The sequence below is a fragment of the Pithys albifrons genome, chromosome 12, assembly GCF_047495875.1.
Source record: "Pithys albifrons albifrons isolate INPA30051 chromosome 12, PitAlb_v1, whole genome shotgun sequence".
In the NCBI taxonomy this organism is placed as follows: Eukaryota; Metazoa; Chordata; class Aves; order Passeriformes; family Thamnophilidae; genus Pithys; species Pithys albifrons.
The window spans coordinates 19,990,367-20,012,875 of NC_092469.1; the positions used below are offsets into that span (position 1 = coordinate 19,990,367).

General features: G+C 45.0%; 1 protein-coding gene across 3 annotated transcripts in view; it reads right to left on the reverse strand.

Moving 5' to 3' along the window:
- The window catches only part of ZCCHC14 (zinc finger CCHC-type containing 14), a 55,264-nt gene that overhangs the window by 17,348 nt on the left and 15,407 nt on the right, over positions 1-22,509 (reverse strand). For all 3 annotated transcript variants that reach the window (XR_011698902.1, XR_011698901.1, XM_071567885.1), the window contains exon 2: positions 22,280-22,403. Coding sequence is in view for 1 of the 3 variants with exons in the window: in XM_071567885.1 (XP_071423986.1) it covers positions 22,280-22,403 (124 nt within the window). In the remaining 2 variants the exon portion in view is untranslated. The remainder of the gene's footprint in view (positions 1-22,279; positions 22,404-22,509) is intronic.

A 22,509-nucleotide genomic window follows, 5' to 3' on the forward strand; every position in this document is an offset into this window, starting at 1 on the left:
ATATTCCCAAACACAGGAGGAGTGATGACTCCTGGGCAGTGCCAGGCCTTGCTTGGAGGGCATCCAATGGCCTGGGATGGTGCTCCAGGTGCCCAGCTCCGGATTCCTCCCTTGGATGGGCAGGTTGGTCCCACCACTCTGTGCTGCTTCCACTTCCAGCCTTGGCAAAGCTTCATTTCAACCCAAATATTACACTCAATGCAAAGTTCTTGATCTTCTCCTGCCTTCTCACACACATGGAATGGTCTCAGGAACATCCAGGAGCAACCACCAGCCCTGGGAGGGAAACGAGGAGGAAGAGGAGGAGAGGAGGAAGAAGCCTCCATGGTTTCAGGGCCTGGTTTTGTGAGTTCAGTGTGTGTTTATTGCTGTGCTGACACCCCAGCTCCTCCCTCCTCTCTTCTGCCTCAATTACCCTGACAGGAGTAAGTTGTATGGAAAAATGGGATCTGACTGTGGAAAGGATGGAATGACAGGACAGGTCATGTGATACAAAGCCCTTAAAGCCATAATCTTATCCATCAGATATGTGACAGGCTGGATTCTTGGAGACTCACTTCCCAAGACACCCACACCAGGAATTCCACCATGAAAAGCTTTCTGAAGGTTATTACACTGACTTTCCGTTTCTCTTAACAGCTTTTCCTGCCTTTTGACTGCACACCTGGGGATACACACATGGAATTTTTCTGATAAAAAGCCAGTTTAAATTGGTTTAAAAAATACAAAAGCAAAATTACAGCAAACCAAAGTCCCCAGAATCTTTCCTGTGAGCAGCCAGTGCCTGCAGGGACATGTGCTGCGTGCACTGTGCTGTCACTGAGCAGTTCTAACAAGCAAAGCCCAAACCTCTGTCACTTTGTTTCCAGGAAATCACCAGTTACAAGCTGTTTATCTCTTTTCAAGGCTACTCTTTGCTACCTGTGAGACTCAAACTGGTGTTTATCCCACGGAACTTCCTCACAACAAAACCCTGCAGTGCAAAAGTCACAGTGACAACACTGCAACAGGGAACTGCTTGATCACCTCCCATCTCCTTGTTCCTCACTGAGGCTCCACCCAGAGCCTCCCTCTTGCTCATCTGGAGCTTCATTTCCCTCTGCTTCCCAGCAATCCTGGCCTGAAGGTTTCATTGCAGCCTTTGAAACATTTTATTGTGTCCTGAGGAATCCGAAAGTGTTTGGGTTGGAAGGGACCTCAAAGCTCATCCAGTTTTCCATGGGCAGGGACACTTTTCACTGTCCCAGGTTGCTCCAAGCCCCATCCAACCTGGCCTTGGACACTCCCAGGGATGGGGCAGCCACAGCTTGTCTGGGAATTCCATCCCAGCCCCTCATCATCCTCACAGGGAAGAATTCCTTCCCAATATCCCATCTATCCCTGCCCTCTGGCAGTGGGAAGCCATTCCCTGTGTCCAGTCCCTCCATCCCTTGTTCCAAGTCCCTCTCCAGCTCTCCTGGAGCCCCTTCAGGCTCTGGAAGGGGCTCTCAGGTGTCCCTGGATCCTTCTCTTCTCCAGGTGAGCCCCCCCAGCTCTCCCATCCTGGCTCCAGAGGGGCTCCACCCTTGAAGCATCTCCGTGGGCACCTCTGGACTCGCTCCAGCAGCTCCATGTCTTCCTCACCCTGGGAACCTCCGAGCTGGACACAGCACTGCAGGAGGGTCTCAGGGGAGCACAGCAGGTCCTGCTCAACTAAAAATGTTACCAGCTGCTTAAAAATTCTTTGAGTCCTATTTATTCACAACCAAAACTTTTAGAACCTCCAAGTTCTAAACAGACCCACAGATGTTCGTGCCTGTCTTTCCATTCCCAGAATTAACTTCCCTTTTCTGATCACCCCAAACGTTCCTCCTCCATGTAATTCCCAATTACAATTACAGAAATCCCCGAGCTTATGAATAATGGCAATTAATCACTTGCTCCTTTCTCCTGCATATTCTGCTTTTTGTAGAGACTTTTCCTCCTCAAGATTTCAGTGGGTTCCTCTCCCGCTTCTGAAATGGTTTTACCCCACGTGTTGAGCACCACAGGGGGTAAATCTGCACACCAGACACTGCTGAGCCATCCACACAATAAAGGCTTTAACATGAAGATTTTAACAGGCAGAAGGTACATTTTAAGAAAAATCTACACCTCAGTGCTCTTATTTCAGAGAATTCACCACCCCCTTAATTGTGATCGCAGCTAAAATATACTGAATATTGATTGGAATTAAAAGTGCTACAGGATTATAATTAGAGAGAGAATGTGTAAAGTGGGTCCTGGGAGGTGAAATGTTGGAGAAACAGCTGAAGGGTGAGCAAATAACTTGCAGAGAGCCCAGAGTCGACTGATGCAACATCTGGTTTTGAAGAACACAGCAAGTGTTATGCAACATTTGTTGTTTATAGCAAATCCAGCACCACTTTCCTGCAACTGTTCTTATCATCTGGCACTGCTACAGGATCCAGAGCCCATCCCTTCCAGTCATTCATCTTTCCTCTCCAGTAATTCAAGCAAAATTGGATCAGCCTTGTCCATAAACGAAGCTATTCCTGTTTCCCTCACAGGGTTAAACCAAACCTTAAATCACCCCATGGATTTTGGGGTGTTAAAATTTCCCAACCTCTTCATGCTCAACTTCTGGCTTGAACTTGCCCAGTTAATAAAATGAACTGCAGTGGATTTGCCCATGGAAAATTATTGTAATTAGCAAAGTGAACCATTAGGTAAATGTTTCTGAATCTTTTAAGATCAGGTCTGTTCTAGAGCACAAAACAGAGTTCATGGTGCTGCAGAAATGGTGACAGCTTTAGGGACAACCCACTGGATAATTCCTAATGTTATACAAAGTGCTCCAGGAATTTTCCCCCAGCTGGCTAATACTGTGAAAAATACCATCTGCTGAACAAAACCTACAGTTCTTGTTTAAATTTGCAAGTTGTATGTTTTTGTTATGTGGTCTCTCACATAATCTTTAACTTCTGGTTGGTTTTATTAGAATAATAAACCTCATCATGAAGCTGAACTTTATTCAGAGAAATCAATCCTCAAAATTCTGGGAGAGGAGGTGCCATCCACCAAGCACAAGTGAGTGGGTATTTAAATCTGCTCTCCACAAAACTATAAAGAAAATAAAAAGGAAATTTTATTTACTGTTTTTACTCTCAAAAGCACAGAAAACTACTCAGTATCCCAATAAAGAGTCCATGAGCAGAGAATCCTTTGTACAGAATTAAGGACAAATGATACACTGATGTCTTCTCAGGATGCTGAATTCAGCAAAACTCCAACTTCCCACCTCAGGGGATAGAAAAACAAGTTAATGTTTCTAATTCAGGAGATTCCCAGAACAAGCATATTTGTGCTCCTTTAAACCTGAGCTTTAGGTCTGGAACTAATGAATGGGAAATCACAGCCATGCTCTCCATGTGAGGGAGAGGAGGATCCCAGCCCAGCAGCCTGGCAGGATATTGGACACCACACGAGGTCTCAGGGCCTGGGATACCTTCCTGTCTGCTCCTCTCTCCCACAACTTCCCTGGAAAAGGATCTCCTGGCTCTGTGTGTGTGACTCCTTCCCTGCTGGGCTTCCTGAGCTGCCTGGCAGGGGGGCACAGGAGGTGATTTTCCATGGAGATTCTCCATGAACAGCTGGGAAAGGTAAGGGAAGCAGCTGGATGAGATCACCCAGGAAGGGAGCAGAGGATACAAAGGAGGTTGGAGACACTCAGTGCTGTAGGACAGGCCAAGTGTCCAAGGGTCTTGCAGCATCTTTCCTTCAGGTTTTTATTATTATATTAGTTGTAGTATCTGCTTTATTTTAAACACAAGGGCAGCGTTTTTCCTGCAGTTTTTAACTGTCCATGTTACAGTTTCCAGTGTGGGAGCCTGGCCTGGAATGCTCCAGCAGGAGGCACAGCCAGGAATCACAGCCACGAGCAGCTCCCTCAGCCTGTCTCCTGTGCCTTCCCACACCCAGGGAAAGCAGATCCAGACATTTTATTCAGCTGTTTTCCTGCTCTAGCCTGGGATTTTCACCCATTTGGCTGATATTGGTGCATCTGATCCCTTGAGAGCTCCTGTGAAGGGACACACAATTCCTCACCTCTCCTCGTGACCCTCTGGATTTCTTGCCTCTCCCTCCAAAAAGGCAAGGTCTTGGATCTCCTCCTCTTCCCAAAATATCAGCAGCTACATGAAGCAAAAGACTGATTCAAACCCTTCAGGATTTGCTACTCTTGGCCAGGGTAAAACATGCACTGGATGTGGGCAAGAGCAGAAGAGACATTTTTGGAAGCCTCTTTAATATCCCCAGTGGATGCTGTGGGTTTTATAACTCCCTTTTTACAACTTTTGGATCAATCCTAATAAAAGCATTAGACAGATCAATCTCTCAACCCACCTGAGAATTTTGTGTTCCTCCTGAAAAAGCAAAACCCAAGAGAATGAAGAGTGTTGGTTGCAGCCAGGCCCTTTTCCATAATATTCCATATTTCAGCACAAACACCACTCCACACCCAGCCAGTTGTTTTCCTTAACTAAATCCCAGGATGCAGGTTCAGTTTGTGTGGGATGTAGCATGGAAATACCACCTTGTCCCCCAGCCCAGAGCACTCAGTGCCACCTCCAGTCGCTCCTTGGGCACCTCCAGGGATGTCCCCAGGACCTCGGATCAGATCAGTCCCGTGTTTATTTACTAAAACTCCTTTCAACAAACCACAGTGTGACAATATTCTCTTGTAACAGCTTTGTCACTGAAGCCAAGGCACTGCTGATCTGTCCCTGAGGTGCTGCAGAGAAAAGACGTCCCTGACTGTCCCAACAGCTCATTCCAAACTTCCAAACAGGTTCTGAATCACCAAATTCCGACAGGATGACACCGAGACCATTCCACCTGAACTCTGCTCTGTTCCACAACCACCAAAACCACCCCTTGGCTTGTTCCATGACACATTAACTCCTGCACAAACCATTCCCTTTCAAGAGATATCTAACCTGCATCAAATATTGATGGGCCAGAGTCCAAGTGGGGGAAGTCTGGACATGCAGGAACTGCTGCTGGGGAGGGGAAGAATATCAAATATATTCTTAAAAGTGCATCAATCAAAAGGTATCAGAGGCAAATTTATTTACAAGCCATGAGCTTGTCTGCAGAGATACTGGAGGGGGAAATGCTCCCACTTGAGAACATCAAGAACTGCTTAGAATATTCCCTTAGAAATGAGGGGGGAAAGGTAAAGAAATAAGTGTTTCTTTTTAAAAATCACCATATTTTACTACTTGCAAAAAAAGTAAAGGAGGAAAGGATGGAGCAATTCTCTCTGCAGTTCAGTGCATTGAGCTGTCATGTAAGGATGACCTTTAGTTACTGTATGAGTGGGGAGGAGAAGTGACATCTCAGAACTCTCCAGACACAGAAGGGAATTTGTTAAGAAATTAAACTGTTTTCACACAGGACAGTGGTTATGGATTGAGAAAACATTGTGTGAACAGGCACAATTAGGACAATTACATGAGCCCAAATCCTTTATGCAAATACAAAGCTGCTGCTTGATAAGAAATACTTAAATTGAATATTTAATTTTTTTTAAAAAGAGAAATATTGAAATGTAAAAATATTGAAGTTAAATCACATTTAACTTCTCATTTGAAAAGAAGGGAGGGAATGTGGTTGCTATAAAAGCACAGTAAGATCTTTGCTTATTCTTCCCACATCAGGTATCCCCAAATACTCCAGGAATCCTGACCCAGCCAGGAAACCAAAGGACTGCTACACTTATGAAACAATGATCACAGCAGGACAAAAATCATGGGAACACTCTGGAAAAGAAGCCACACATTGACTGGAGACTCCAAATGGAGAGTCATTTTCCGATTACCAAACTCCTGAAGGATTACCAAAGTCCTGCAGGAACTCATCCTGCCTGGCTGAGGCACAGGATGACACAGGAGACAGGACTGATTCCCATCACAGCTCTCACTTGGAAAAACAAAGCAGGGAAAGCTGAGGAGGGGACACAAAGGGGCCTCCATTCTCCCCACTCCTCTGCCTGAAGCTGATGGAGGAGGGTCTGCCATGACCCTGGACATGGAAGTCACCAGGGATTTGCTGCTCCCTCCATTCCCACTTAGTTCTCTCTCTTAGGACTTTGTGGTTCCTTAAAAGTCAATGAAAACTTTATCATCTTCTCTCTGTTTTTTTGTTTTTTTATTTCTTGGTGGGAAAAAAGGGAAGACACAACTCAAGTTTAAGGGATGTTGGACTCATTCACACCCAGCTCAGCCTCACAACAGGACCCACCATCCAGTTTTCTGCTGGGATCTCTTAAAACAAAAAATGCAGGAGCTTTTCCATGGTGTCTGCTGGAAAGGGAAGCTCCAGTAAAAGGAAAACACTTGTAACCCAACAGAACATTTTACTAGTTAGCAAGGAAGCCTGGCTGGCTGTTGCCTTCAGAGGAAGACTGGAAACTAAAGCTTCATGGACACAATGAAAAATTCCTGTTAGGAGAGGAAAAGCCCTTAGAACTGTCATTTCTCCCATGTAAGAAATAAGAATTCTTCCAATGCAGAGAATATTTAAGATCAAATCCAACCCATACTTGCAACGTGAGCTGAAGTGACAAGTCAATCCTGCTTTAATTTAAAAGCAAGGCCTATGAAGTGCAATATTCCACAGGAAATAATTACACAGGTTTTATAAAAATCCAGGCCCTGGGCTGACTTTTGGCAGCACACAGGAAGCAACAACACACTGGGATTGGATCACTCACCCCAACCCAACCAGTTTTCACGGCCCTGCTCTTTCCTCAGCTTGGCTTATTTGACTTGCCAACAAAGTGACCTTCTTGTGTTTCTCCAGAATAGACAGATATTACAAAAAATGCCTGTAGATCTCAGCTTTTGAGATTTTAATTGAACTCATGCGTTTTGTGAGTAATCCTGAACGACACTGTCAGCACTTCAGCCAACCACAAAAGCCAATCAACCTAAAGGAGGGTTTTGCAACTTCTCTGGATTCAAAAGCTTCACTGAGCCCAAGTGCTGCCTGTGCTCAGGGCTGGGGAGGTTTAGGTTGGAGATGAGGGAGAAGTTCTTTGCAGAGAGAGTGCTCAGGGATTGGAATGGGCTGCCCAGAGAGGGGGTGGATTCACCATCCCTGGAGGGTTTGAAACTGAGCTTGGCCGTGGCACTGAGTGCCATGATCTGGTAAAGGGACTGGAGTTGGACCAAGGGTTGGACTTGATGATCTCAGAGGGCTTTTCCAACCCAACTGAGAAGGGCAACGAGGCTGGAGAAGGGACTGGAGCACAAGTGCTGTGGGGAGAGGCTGAGGGAGCTGGGGGTGTTCAGCCTGGAGAAGAGGAGGCTCAGAGGTGACCTCAGCACTGTCTGGAACTGCCTGAAGGGAAGTTCTGGCCAGGTGGGGGTTGGTCTCTTCTCCCAGGCACTCAGCAATAGGACAAGGGGGCACGATGGGCTCAAGCTCTGCCAGGGGAAATTTAACTTGGAGAGCAGAAAGAAATTCTTTGCAGAGAGGGTGCTCAGGGATTGGAATGGGCTGCCCAGAGAGGGGGGGGATTCCCCACCCCTGGAGGTTTTTCAACTGAGCTTGGCCGTGGCACTGAGTGCCATGATCTGGTAAACGGACTGGAGTTGGACCAAGGGTTGGACTTGATGATCTCGGAGGGCTTTTCCAACCCAATCCATTCTGTGATTCTGTCATTCTATGGATGTTGCACTGAGTGAGAATCTACCGTGTCTTGATCCAACCCTACTGTGATCACCAGCCCAGGGCACGGAGTGCCCTGGGCTGGTGATCACAGTGGGGTTGGACCAAGGGTTGGACTGATTCTATGATTCTGTGACTCCCATCTGGGCAGGGAAATGTAAAACCCTGAAGAATCATCAGCTGCTTTCCAAAATCAAGATACAGCTTCAAACACTGTTTGAAGGGTGTTCTTCCCAAATCCTCAGGCCAAGACCACTCCCCATCCCTACTCCTGCTGCCAACTGCCTTACAACTGCCTTTCTTCTTTTCTAAGGCCAGAAAAAGCCTTTGCAGAATAAACTACACACAAAGGGCTGCTGGATTGGACACACTTGTGCAGCAGCTCCTTCCTAAATCTGAGCACCACCACATGTCACTGAGCAGGTGCTGGGCCCTGAAACATCCACCCCCCAAGGATTTTCTGCTGAAATATATGATAATAATGGGTGGAATCTTGCTGGGTGGAAACACAGTTATGATGCTGAGCCAGGAAAGGCTGTGAGAGTTTGACATCAGAGACTGCTCAGAATTTATTCCTTAATTTGAGCAGCACCAATCAAAGATGTATCCCTTTACATCAGGGAGAGGAATGCTGAAGGATGGTTTGCAACACCATGGAAACACTTTGGCACTTCCAAGCTCGATTTTAGGTTAAGATGTGAAATACTGAAGGTTTAAAGGTATCCTACAACAAAATCAGAGCCATCAGTAACACTGAGTTAAATCAAACACTGCTCAGATTCAGTAGCTTGGGGGCTGCAGTTTTAAAGGCCTCCAGAATTTAATTTGTACAAGACATTTACTGTCTAATTCCCCAAGCTGGCTAATAATTCCACAGCTAATGAACTATCTGCACACAACTGAGAAGAGCATGTGTAAGCTCTGGATGCAGCTGTGAGACTTCATTTGCTCAGATCCAACCCAGTGACTCATCCCCTTCTCCAGGAGCTGGAGCAGACGCCTCTTTTGGAGAAATATTCCTGCAAAAGTGACCAAAAACCCCAAACTCCGAGGGTGAAGGGCAACTTCAGTAACCACTAACACACATCCTTGTACAGGCAATTAAAAGCAATCTGCCTGTGTGCAACTTATCCAGTAAAAATATCTCTGCAATCAAGAGAGATGTTCAGCTTTGTATATAAATACTTCACTTGCTGGGTAAGATGCAGTTGTATATTTAGTCTGGGTTTATCTGATCAAGTGCTTATTTTATTTACTATTCTTAGAGCACTTTTAAAGAAAATATTGACTTTGTTTCACATTTTTAAGAGAAGTTTTGTTCATCCTAGAGAAGGCTCCTGCTTCCTTAGAAAGGGTTTTCTCAGGAATTCCCTGAGGAGCCAGAGGATTAGTTCTAACCTGAATGTTGCATTCACCTGCAAAACTACACAGGCAAAGTCAGTTTTCCAGGGAAAACTTTCCCTAATGACAGGTTTTGTGCTGAAGTGCACCAAATTCCAGACACCACAGGCTTCAGTAAATCCCAAACATCACCAGAGGAACAAACCCAGCCCAGCTGGAGCCTCTGAAGCTTCAGGTCTGCAGGAACAGCCACTTTCCAAGTATAGAAAGAAGATTCAAACCTTGAAAGAGGAACCAGAACAGGGAAAATGTGACACATTCAGGGGTCACCACAGCTGGGAATCTGAGCTGGCATTTGCTTTGAAGTTTGGAGCAATGTCCTAAATCCTGATGGGCAAATCCAGTCTCCAAGGAGCACACCAGACCCAGCAGGGCAATAACAACTCTGGGTGCAGTTTGAGCTCACCACAAACCACCTTTTTTAGAAGTGAGTTTAGGCCACTGCCACCCACTAGTTTTCCCTTCATCACACAAAAGATTTTAGTCATTTCATGAATGAATAAAACTAATTTAAGGCCACTTAGATAATCACAACCCACTGCCACTCTATTAAAAAGCCCAAGTCCCCACTGCATAAAAGCAATTAATTGTAATCAATCCCAACTGCACTCGATGAGGATTTGCCCAGCACAAGTTTAAGCTTAAAAGTCCCCAAGTCAGGACCTGAGAGTCACATACACAAATATACATTTCCACAAGCATGTGGGGTGTTTTTACCCAACAGCACAGGCAGAGCAGGGCTGTGGGTGCAGCCTGTGACCCTTTATTGGCATGGAAGGAGCTGGAGGGACGTGACGAGGCAGCAGCTGCTCAGCCAACGTGCCCTGGCCTGAAGGACAATCTGGAGCTCCAACACCAGAGCCCTGGGATCAGATGGCTCCAAGCCTGGATTCCTGCAGCCACCCAGAGGAGCTGAGAGATTCCAAATGCAAAGCACAAATCCAGCAGAAATGTGGATTTCAGGCTCCGAGCAGCTTGTCTGGGCTGGGAGGGCTGGCCAGGCCAGCAGAGTTTCATGCTCATGTCAAGAAGCACGTGCTGTTTGCTGCATTTTTGGGACCTGTATCAGCATGGTGAGAGTCATGACTAGGGCTGCAATAACAGGCACGAGCAGGGAGGGCACAGGCATTTTATGGCAGCTGCAATTTTGATTTTCTAAGGTACTACAGCCTTGCTAGAAACAATAAAAAATTCTGTTAGTGTGCTCTGTGAGAACACCAGACTAAGGGACTCATCTGGAACAGACAAATCCTTGAGTACAGACAGTCTTGCCAAGAGCTACAAATGCATTCAAGGGCTCAGTTCAGTGAGAGACAAATATCCCACTTCTGTGAGGTTCCTCTCTTGTGGCAACCAAGTCCTTGAACATTTTCAGGCCCTTTTGTGGCAATAAAGTCCTTGTACATTTTCGGGTCTCTGCTCTCAGGCTTTAATATTCTTGTTCCCTTTTCTACTTCTGTATAAATCGTTGTTCCTCCATTCTGGATCCCAGACAAGATTTGAGCAGTAATTCAAAGAGACAGAAAAAAAGTTCTAATTCAGCAGTTAAGCTCATTTTGAGACACTGCACAACTATTAGACAAGTGTCTCTGTAACACATCTATGAGGCAAATACAGGAGGGAAAAGACCAAAGTAGATTTTATTAATATTTGTCAGGGCAGAGAGAATGGCCAGAACAGAACAGAAACAAAACCAAACCCCATCCATTAAAAACCTCCAAGTCCCAAAGTTCTGAATCCCCACAGTTTCTTCTGCAGGGATTACAGAATGAAACTAAACACACCTCTAACAAAAAAATAGAATTTAAAGCTCTTGTTCCCCACCTTATTTTGCAATATTTGGATATCCAGCAAACCCCTGAGCTATTTAGGAAGGAACACAAAAACTTTGAGCTCCCCAAGCCACTAATTCCTATTTCATACCTGCTGTTTTCACAGACAATTCAATTATTACACTTTTCCTCGGGCCTGTTTACAAATAAACCAAGTCTGATTGTAAACATAGCAGGTCAACTGCACCTCTGCTGGAATAATTCATGCACAGAAGGGGAAAACACGAGAAGCAGAAACTCTGCAGGCCCTGCTGTGTTTTCTGCCATTCCCTTTCAGCTGTGTGTGTTAATGATGTAATTTTAGCAGGGCTGCCCCTCGGAGTTACTGTTAAAAATAACACCCACACCCTCCTCTGATGAAATGCATCCACTCCAGGCAGGGAATTCTGCAGCACAGCAAGTCCTCTCTCCCCCTTTTTTTTTTTTTCCAGGGAGATAAAAGAACAAATCAGAAAGCAAATGAAACATTCACCTTTTAGCTTAGCCTTTCTGTGCACCTGAAAATAAAAACTGACTTTAATCAAAACGATTGTTTTGCATAATTACAGCCTGACACTTCCCAGCATAAAAGAACAAGAGACAATGAAATTAGAAATGAGAACTCAAAGCACCTCAACTGGGCCAAAGAGGACTTTGTTTCCTCTACTTGTGTGGAACAAAGTAAGAGACCCACTAGATGGATCAGAGGGAGAATTCCATGGAATGCTGAAGGGCAGCCCCAGAGATCAGAATTCCATGAAATGCTGAAGGGCAGCCCCAGAGATCAGAGGGAGAATTCCATAAAATGCTGAAGAGCAGCCCCAGAGATCAGAGGGAGAATTCCATAAAATGCTAAAGAGCAGCCCCAGAGATCAGAATTCCATGAAATGCTGAAGGGCAGCCCCAGAGATCACAGGGAGAATTCCATGGAATGCTGAAGGGCAGTTCCAGAGATCAGAGGGAGAATTCCATAAAATGCTAAAGAGCAGCCCCAGAGATCAGAATTCCATGGAATGCTGAAGGGCAGTCCCAGAGATCAGAGGGAGAATTCCATGGAATGCTGAAGGGCAGCCCCAGAGATGCTGCTCACACAGGCTGGGGCAGTTCACCCCTCAAACCCCCCCAGTTCCCACTCTCTGCAAACCCCAAGAGGGATTTCAGTCTCAATTTGCTCCTTAGACTCAATTCATGATCGACTCCAGATGTTTTCCTTCCACCCACAGCTGTCCAGTCTCCTCATCCAGGTCTCAGGATCAGGCTCTGCTCTGGCATTTTTCAACAGATGCAGTTTATAAAAGCTACACTAAACACAAGAATGCAACTTTCTTTAAACAACCCCAAAAGAACTGAATTAATGGACAGAATTCCACTGCTTTGACTGTTCTCAGCTTTATTTTTTCACAGAACAGAATCATGGAACAGTTTGGGTTGGGAGGGACCTCAAAGCCCATCCCATCCCATCCCTGCCATGGGCAGGGACACCTCCCACTGTCCCAGGTTGCTCCAAGCCCTGTCCAGCCTGGCCTTGGACACTCCCAGAGATGGGGCAGCTATGACAAAATTTAAGACATAACATTTAACTATTTAAATAAAACGAAGGGGAAGGACTTGCTTCCATCAAAAAGAGCATCCAAAGAACCTTTCTGACCCAAAATCAGGAAAAATCCCAAACATTTTGGGTACAAGATGCTCATTAAGGTCCCTTCCAATCCAAACCACGCTGTGACTTTGAAATAAATCTGTATTTTCTTCAGAGCTGTATAACCATGGCCAGCCCTGATCTGAACCACCACCTGTCCCAGTGTGATGGACACATGAACAAGACTCTGGTTAATCACAGGCAAAGCCCCATCTGGGAGACAAGAATCAGGAGCTCCTGCTCAGTGAAGGACACAAGGAATCGATTCCTTCCGAGCTGGAATCTACAGTCTAAAATCCAACAATAAAATCTCCTGGTCTGGGAATGAAGTTGGCATTGACCCTGAGATGAACTCAGTTGGTTAAAACTTGGTTTTAATAATGCCAAGGTCACAGGTTCAATCCCCTCTGTGGACCATTGACTTAAGAGTTGGACTCGATGATCCTTGTGGGTCCTTCCAGCTCAGAATAGTCTGTGAGTCTGTGATCAGATGGCAGGAGAAAAAGGTCTCAAAAGCACCAAATCCCTCCCCACTAATCCCACACGTCCTGCAGGCAGAGCCACCAGATCCCATTGGCAAAAGGTCTCTCTCCAACACAAGGGTTGTGACATTTGTGTTTCTTCTCCTCTCCATCTGTTCCCTCGTGCCAGAGAGTGAATGTGAGAAACCAGGAGCATTCCATGGACATGAAGTGTTGTCATTCACCCTGTAGGGTCATTTAGGATTGAAGGGAAGAGAAGCAGAGTGAAGAATTCTTTGTTGTGGTGGTGGTGGAAGGGGAAGCAAAGGAAAGTGCTGGCAAATAAACAACTTTTTTTCTCATTTTCATGCCCAATGTGTCATGCTGAGGGTAACACACCTCCTCCTGTGCCTCACTGCCCTACCAGGAACCAGAATTATCTGTTATTCCCAACATCACCCCTTTCCTCTGATGTTACATCCAGTCCTGCAATGTTTGGGATCTTTCCCCTGCTGAAATCTCATTGTTTTCCAAAATTCCAGCCTCTCATGTCTGCCTCAATGTTCAAATCCTAATGCTGGCATGAAAAGTGAAGCAAGAAACCCAAGATTTACTTTAAATATTCATGAATTTTTGGCTCTGAGCCCAAAAATCCATGAGGAATGACACCATTTTTAACCTGTACATGCAGCTACCTGTAAAAACTCAGCTACCTATGGATAAAATTATTGTACTTTAAGCCAATTGCCCTCAGCTTCTGGAGGCAGGAATTCATCTAAATGTAAAGGAAATGAAAAATGTGCTTTGGAAATGGGGGATTTAGGAATGAAATAAGGCAAAGATCATTTACCAGTAACAACTAACCCTCTATAAAAGCTTCTTAAGCACAACATGCACCAGAAAATTGCCATTTAGTCATTAGTACACTGGTGACAGTCTGTAAAATGGGTAAGGACATGCTGGTTTTCCAGGAATACACATGAATCACTCCTATTTGCTTCTCTAAAGTGGCAATTTTTGTCCCATTTAGTTTAAGGGATATGTGGGCCCAATTAGGATAAGCAAGCCATTTATTTTAAATTCTTTTTTAAATTCCTGCATCCCTCTGTTTAACATGGCAGCAGAACAGGCTGTTTCAGAACAGACATCCCCAGATGTTCCAGGGTGTGAAGTTTTAAAGGCCCAAGGAACAGCTGAGCATTTCTGAGCTTTCCCACATCTCCTATTCCATGTGCAGGCAGCAGGAATGCCCAGCCCTACTCAGCCATTTGCAGCAGGAATTTGCCAGGAGACAAGAACCAGCACTCAACATCCCCCTGATTTTTAATTTTTTGAGTCCTGAATGACATGTTTTTTATCCCTCAGTGAGTTTAATTCCAATTTCCTCTCACAGCACCTGCTTTGAATGGGGGATTTGCAGTAAAAATGCAGGTTTAAGTGCTGGTTCCACCACGATGTGAACCAGGTAAAGTTCTCAGGACTCGTTTCATCCTCACTCAGATGTGCTGCATTAAGGCATTACCTCAAGACCTGAGAAAAACCATTTTTCACCATTTAATGCAATTTTAATTAAAAGCTTAAGTTGCTTATGTTGTTCCCACTACCAGCAGAAGGTCCTGCTGTTGCTTCCAGAGCAATTTCACCTCCATCAACAACTCACGTGGCACAACAGGCACTGCCAGGACTTCTCAGACATGGACTGGGAAAGGGGAGAGTCCTTCTAGGAATGCACATGTTGCCTCCTGTGCTTCTGAAGAGCCATGGAAAAAGGCAAATAGTATTAAATAATCACTTTATAATCTCACATTAGCTATTGATCCTTACATTGTCATTATCCAAGATCAGGAATGTGCCTGTGGATTGAATTACAGCAAAAAAGCTCCTTGGCACAGCTGGATTTACCAGCATCCTATTCTTAGAATGTGTATTTTTCAGAGTAGGTTGATTCTAATTAATTATAAACAGAACTATCAGCCAACTCCCACTGAAGCCAATTCCAGCAGGATTCACAGGACTCAGAATTAAGTGTTCATTGTCAAACCTTAGATTAGCAGAAAACTGGTAATTTCTCAGTGTTTAATAAGGAAATTACATTGCCCAGTACACAAATCTTTATATAATTTAAGAATAAATAAAAGCAAGATGAATGATGGGGCTCTGAGCAACCTGGGCCTGTGGGAGGTGTCCTGCCCATTCCAGGGGGATGGAATGAGCTGAGTTTCAAGGTCACCTCCAACCCAAACCATTCCATGATTCTATGGATTATGAAGGAGCAAAATGAGTCCTTATTTCCCATGGTCTGTGCTGTAAATAAACTGTTCTTACCTCTCCTCTGAAGGCAGCATGAATGAGACTTTTCTATTCAGAATTCAAATAAAATCCTAAATAGTTCTGTCAAATTTGAATGAATTTAACCAAGAAGTTCAGCAGTGAATAAGGTCAGGACTGACAGAGCTGCCCAAGCAGAGGATTCCATCACCTTTAGGGAGGAAAAACAAGCAGGAAGTCCAAACAAGACTGAAGTTAGAGAATCACTCAGCAGCTTCAAGGTAAGGCCCTCAGTTTGATATCCCTTATTTTAGGTGAATACAGGACACAATTAAAATTGCTTGTAGGAAATTAAAGAGTCTTCTGTTCTGTGAGCTCAACAAGGGCCACCAAACATGCACAGTGACTTCCCACTAAGGCCAAGTCCCTGCAACTCCTGGCCAAGTGTGGAGCACCAAGGGCTTCCCAAGACAAGGAATGGAGGCCATGGAATTACAAAGCCCTGCAAGGACCATCCTTCACACTTGCACAAAGGGTTTGTGACAGTTACTGCACGAGTGGACAGTCAGAGCTCCCCACCCAGCCAGAGAGGTCTCCCTGCTGCCCCCTCCCCTCTTCCCTTGGTATCCTGTCACAGCAATCCCAGATCCCTCCTGACAAGGCTTATCAGGTGGAAAAGGAGGTAACAAGGATGACAAAGAACTACTGACTTCAATCTCTGGAGAGTGTAAAAGTTGACTTATTAACAGTGAACAACATGAATTTGCCAGAGTTCAGATGCAGCTCCAGGAGTTTGGAATTCCAGCTCTGCAACAGCCCAAGGATGAGCCACTGACCCTGGATTTGGGGACAAAATGGGACTCCCTGCAACTGCACTACCAGCAAAAAACTGAGGTGAAATGCAATGTTTCTGAGGGTTTTTTACCCTCTCAGCTTGAGTATTGTCTTTATTGCAAACTTAAACCTCCAACTCTAACTGAACTCCAACTCCAGAAGACAAACGAGGTGATTGATGCAACACAGACTTCAAGAAATTCCTTAAAATCCAATAAACTTCTAGCACGAAGGGGGAATATGCAACATCAAAACATGTTTTTTTGGAAGCACACTTGGATCTGACTTCTAGAATTAACTCTAAATATACTTGGTACTCCTAAAACAGCAGCAGATCAGGAATGTGATGCCTCCTGTGTGAGCTCAGCCTGCACTGCTCAAGTTTAGAAGCAGAGCTCCCCTTTGGAGACAAAATCAACAAGGACATACACAAACAGCTGAAAAATTATATACAGTTGGTAGAGGGAGATTTTTCCTACAGGATTATCATAGCCTAAATATTTCCTTAAGCCCTACCCCAATGGTAGTTGACCCAAAATCGTTGGAGATGATGTAGTCATTTAAAAATAGAATAATCCAGCTACACAACTGATGCAGAACAAGGCACTATGAAGTCTGGATCCTGAACCAAAAGGATTTCAGAGCTTTTTTTTTTTATCTCCCTGTTATTTTCTCCCTGCCTTCAGCAGCCTGAACAACTGGTGTCAAACATTTCAGGAGGGAAGGACTGTTGATTGCCATTAACCAGGAGAGCTCCTGCAGTTTGGTTTCTTATGGAAAAAGAATGAGTCAAGGAAGTGGGAGACAAAAAAAGGTGCAAGACCAAACAAACACATTTTGCCAAGGAAAACAGAGTAGCAAAAATAGTGGTGAGAAGTTCTAGGAGGCTTACATCACACATTTCTGCTAACTATTGTAATGAAATAATTAAGATACCAAAGTTTGCTGCACATAAGGACCAGACTGACACCCCCCAGCTCACCCCACTGAGGCCAAAGGGAACACAAGGAGCTACTTTACATTCCAATATTGATACAAAATTCAATCAATATATTATTGATATGCATTTAAAGTTTGGTTTTATTCATGTCCACAAGCTGCAGCTCTTCTTGTCCAGTCAGTGTGCCCAGGTGGCCAAGAAGGCCAATGGGATCCTGGCCTGGATCCAAACTAGCGTGGCCAGCAGGCCCAGGGCAGTGACCCTTCCCCTGGACTCTGCCTTGGGGAGGCCACACCTTGAGTGTTGTGTTCAGTTCTGGGCCCCTCAGTTCAGGAAAGAGATTGAGGGGCTGGAGCGGGGCCAGAGAAGAGCAACGAGGCTGGAGAAGGGACTGGAGGTGGCTCTGAGTGTCCTCTGAAACACCTCCAGGGACAGGGAATCCAACATGTCTTGATTCAACCCTACTGTGATCACCAGCCCAGGGCACAGAGTGCCCTGGGCTGGTGATCACAGTGGGGTTGGATCAAGGGTTGGACTTGATGATCTCAGAGGTCTCTTCCAACCCAAGTGAGAAGAGTAACAAGGTTGGGGAAGGGACTGGAGCACAAGTGCTGTGGGGAGAGGCTGAGGGAGCTGGGGGTGTTCAGCCTGGAGAAGAGGAGGCTCAGAGGTGACCTCAGCACTGTCTGGAACTGCCTGAAGGGAAGTTCTGGCCAGGTGGGGGTTGGTCTCTTCTCCCAGGCACTCAGCAATAGGACAAGGGGGCACGATGGGCTCAAGCTCTGCCAGGGGAAATTGAAGTTGGAGAGCAGAAAGAAATTCTTTGCAGAGAGAGTGCTCAGGGATTGGAATGGGCTGCCCAGAGAGGGGGTGGATTCCCCATCCCTGGAGGTTTTTAACCTGAGCTTGGCAGTGGCACTGAGTGCCATGATCTGGTAAAGGGACTGGAGTTGGACCAAGGGTTGGACTCGATGATCTGGGAGGTCTTTTCCAACCCAATCCATTCTATGATTCTTTGATTCTATGTGTTTATTCCAGTCTGGGACACACCAAGGCTTTGCAGGACCCTGAGAGTGAACTCTGAGCGTTCCTTCAATTAAGGAATTAGTTTTACTGTGCTCAGCAGGAGAACTAATGGAGAGGAGATTACAGAATAAAGCCTCCTGCACCCATTTCCCACCTAAAAGCTTCACTCCTCACTCTCCAGCAGCAGTTTGTGTCTATCCCTGGATTCATGTGTTGCAAGAATTGTGATTCAGCTTCACTCTCTAAGGATCGTATTTCAACAGTTGCCTCATTTGAGACCAGGCTGGCACCGAGACAGTTTTGAGGTTTTTGTGTGGCAACAGCGGAAAGGCAAGATAAACATACAGGAAAGACAAGAATAGCAGATTTTTTTTGTCACTTTGCAGAAAATGAGTCTCGTTCAGTTGAGGAAATCACGGGAGGGCATGGGGAAAATGCCACCTGCAAACCTCAGAGCAGCCACGGGCAACTCCCACTGCAGGAAACCGAACCCTGGGGCTGTGACAAATCAGGATTTTCCTCAGTGTTATACAGGATGAGGCTGCACAGCCTCTGTGCTGGGGTGTTTGCTACTCACTCTGCTGTTACTATAAGGATTCTTTTGTTCTGCACTTCAACATCTGGTCTAATGTACTTGATTCTGCTGTGCCTTTGGAAAATATGCTGTGGTCACTGAGAATGCTTCATACACTGCTGAAATATGTCACGTGCAGAGAGCAGGACTTGTCCCCAGTGCTGTCCCACCTAATGGCCAAATCCTTGGAACTTTGCAGGATTAGTAACATCTCTGGAGCATGGAAAATTCCTACTGCTTTTCTTAAAAAACACAAAACAAACTCCTTTTTTCATTCAGCTGTGATAACCAAACTGTTCTCTTTTGGGAATTAACACAAAGGTCAGAACAATTCTACATCCAGAGGCTTGTTAAAAATTAGCTCTGTGCATGGGGCTTCCCATAGGTCAGTCAGCTGGACTTTGGAATAATAAGGGAATTTCCTGAATTTCCCTTAGTTACCAGCAGAGGATTGCCTGCAAAATAAAAATTGTAAAGTAGTAAATTGTTTTTTTTAACCACCTTGCTACTGGGAAAAGTTCAGGATACATAAAATGCCCAATCTTCATTTGAATTTGTTTTATTTAATCAGTGTTGGAACTGTAATTAAAACCCGACCACATTCTAGAAACAGTGGGAAAAGAGGCAGAAAGCAACATATCCCTCTTGGAATTTTCATCATATATAACACAAGAATCTCTGTATTTATCTCAGCTTTCCCTGCCCAGTCTGATCTGTCAATACCTTCAAACCTGTGAACGAGCCTGTCCACAGTTCCAGCTCAACCACCAGTTCCTGAGCACAGGGAAAGTCTCCCCTTCCCAGAGTCACTCCAGCTGAACTCCCTTCTGTGAAAACAGCTCTGAACAATCCTAAATCACTGACCAACACAGGAGTAAAAAGCACAGTGCATGTTACAGCCACTGGATTCCACAAGAGCTCCACGAAATTCTGCCCAAACCCATCCATGTTTTTTTCTCAACTTGAACAGGCCAAATTTTTCAACTTTATTTTTCAATCAAAAAGCCCAGTAGAGCACAGAGATCCAAAAATGTTTATGTCAGCAGGTCCAGGAGCTTCCTAAAGCCACAGCCTTCCCTTTGCAGCAACTGCCACCTGGTTGATTCCATTTTGGCACCGACACAACCACAGGGAGAAGAGAAGGGGCTTTAGCCAAGACTCAAGAACCAGCACAGAAAAACTGATGAATATGTACAAATCATGAGTGCTCCCAGCTTGTCACCACTCCCAACAACGTGGCCATTGCAGCACAAATCCAGCACCTGCTCTCCTGGAAGGTGTCCCTGCCCATGGCAGGGGTTGGAATGAGATGAGCTTTAAGGTCCCTTCAACCCAAACCATGCCATGATTGTGCTTTTCAATGCCTGTCAGGGCTCCCACAGCTGTCTGGGCCTCAGAAGGGGTTTGTGCACTCCTCAGGCTGACACTCAGTTACAAACCCATGTCCTGAGGCAGCACAATTCTGTGCAGACAGGCTGGGGAAATTATTCCCAACTATTTGACAAGTCTCAGCCTGAAGGACCTACAAACATGCCCAGCTGCAAACACAAGATGCCCCCACTGCGTGTGAGAGAATCCAGCAAAACACTCTCTGGCTCTTTCCCATGTAGAACCTTAAACATTTCATGCTAAAAGTGGTGGATTAAGGAAAATGCAGTCACTGAACCCCTTCAGGTCCAAGTTTATGACAAACCCATTCACTGCTCAGCTACAGAAAGTGAAATTACTGACATTTCTCCAAATCAGGATTAAAACCATTCACTGGATTAATACAAATTGTCTCTAATCCAACTAAGCACAACAAATACTGCACTTTTCAGGAGATTTCTCATTTTTCTTCTGTTTCAGCTACAACTGAGGCACTTCCAGCTCCAGGACTCTGCCAGGAGAGGAATGATGACCTTGGGCAGCTTCTCTTGCTGCTTCTGAGGGGAACCCCGTCCTGTCAAGCTGTCTAAAACAAGTCTCACTAAAAAAATAACAATACAAAACCCAAGCCACGTGTTCATCCCAAACTTTCACAACAATTTTATGTGCTCTAGGCTAAAAAGTGAGCAAGTCCTGCTAAATTAAGGGCTGTGTTTGCTCTGAGAACAAGGGATCTGTAAGAGAACAACGGTGGCTTCAGGCTGGCAAATAACCCCCAGTTGTACTCCAGACTGGAGAGACACAATCCCAGAGAGATCACCAAACATCAAGGAGAATTCAGCACAATCTTTGCTGCTGCTGAAGCAGAAAGCAGAATATCAATCAGTATTTGTCCCACACCCCCTTCTCCCAACCATCACTGAGGCAGCCTGTAAATTAAACTGAAAACCAAGCAGGGATTCTATAAGAGAAAAACAGATCAGAGGAAAACCTAATTAATTTTCACAGCGTACCATGACTAATCTTAGCATATATGGTACTGGAATAGCAATCACTGAGTACAAATGAAAACAGTGTTGAACCCTGTCCTATTTTTAATCAGATGAAAGCCACAAACCCAGCCATGCTGCTGCTTGTGCTGCGTTTTCTTCTGCCCTGATGGTTTTTACAGCTGGAGAAATGGCAACTTACAGCAAAACTCTGCTGTAAAAAATCCCTGCTCCTTGCACTGCTGGGATTACAGTTGAGTATGACACAGAAAAGGAGGTCTGGTGGGGGCAACTTCATATTTTCTTGGGGCATTTAACCCTTTCTGATCTGTAAAAGATCCTCTAAGTGAAAACATACATAGAAATTCTCACTGTTTATATTAAACTGTATTTTGCAGCAAGCCAGTGGCAGAGAATAAAGCAGAACTCAGAAGACAAATTCCAAATGTAACAATTTAGATGATCCATGACAATATTTTTAGTGGTATTTGAAGGTATGATGGTGTTTCCCCTGCATTAGCTGTGCCCTCCAGAGCTGTTTGTTCAAATCCACAGAGCTCTCAAAGGCTGCTCTGCACAAAGAGCAGCCCCCAGTTCAGGGACCTTCCTCACTTAACAGTGATTTTTTATGCATTAAACAAAAATACTTAGTCCCATTTTAACCTGGACATTTTCATATTTGCAATCAGAGCCTGGAGTGTGGAAATGGAATCATTAACTCTGATTTGCTAAGCCCAGTTTTTAGCCAGGTCACCTCACAATACAGCATTAAAAATAATCAGATTTACTTGTAACAACACTCAGGGTGCTGAGAAAGGTGCAAGTTCTCTCTCCCATCTTCCATTCCTCTTTCTTCAGTTTCTCACTCTTGGAAAGCAAGAAAAAGGTGGAATTCTAACTGTTTAAATGCCTTTTCCCCAGCAAAGCAACACTCACCATGGGCTTCATCCAAGCAATAACCTGCTAATACAAGGATGAGAGGTGGAATGTCTGACATTCTCACTCCTGGAGAATATTTCATGAGAGTTAAGCTGATATTTCAACCCATAAGGAATTTTCTTGCTTATTTCCCAAGGGAAAAATCAGGATCCTCATCTCCTGCTCACTGACACTCTACAAACCTCTGTGTGACTTCCTTTGCTCTCAACCCATGCCAGAAGTAAAGCAGTGAAATTCCAGGCTCCAATCCCAATTAAAACAAAGCTAATCAGCACGGAGAGATCCTCACTGGAAGCACAGAGAGAGAGGGACACACCTTTGGAGTGTTTCCCCGAAGGCCTCTTGGGCAGTGACTCCTCCATGGAATGTGCTGAGGTGTGGAGCACGTTTTCCAAACTGTTGCTGACACTGTTGATGGGGGTCTCGGACCTTGGAGTGACCTGGGAAGGAAAAAAACCAGAGAACTGCATTAAGATCAACTGAGGGAACACACAAACATCACACCTTCCTCGGGAGGGAGAGAAGCACTTGGGAGAAGTTTCCTTC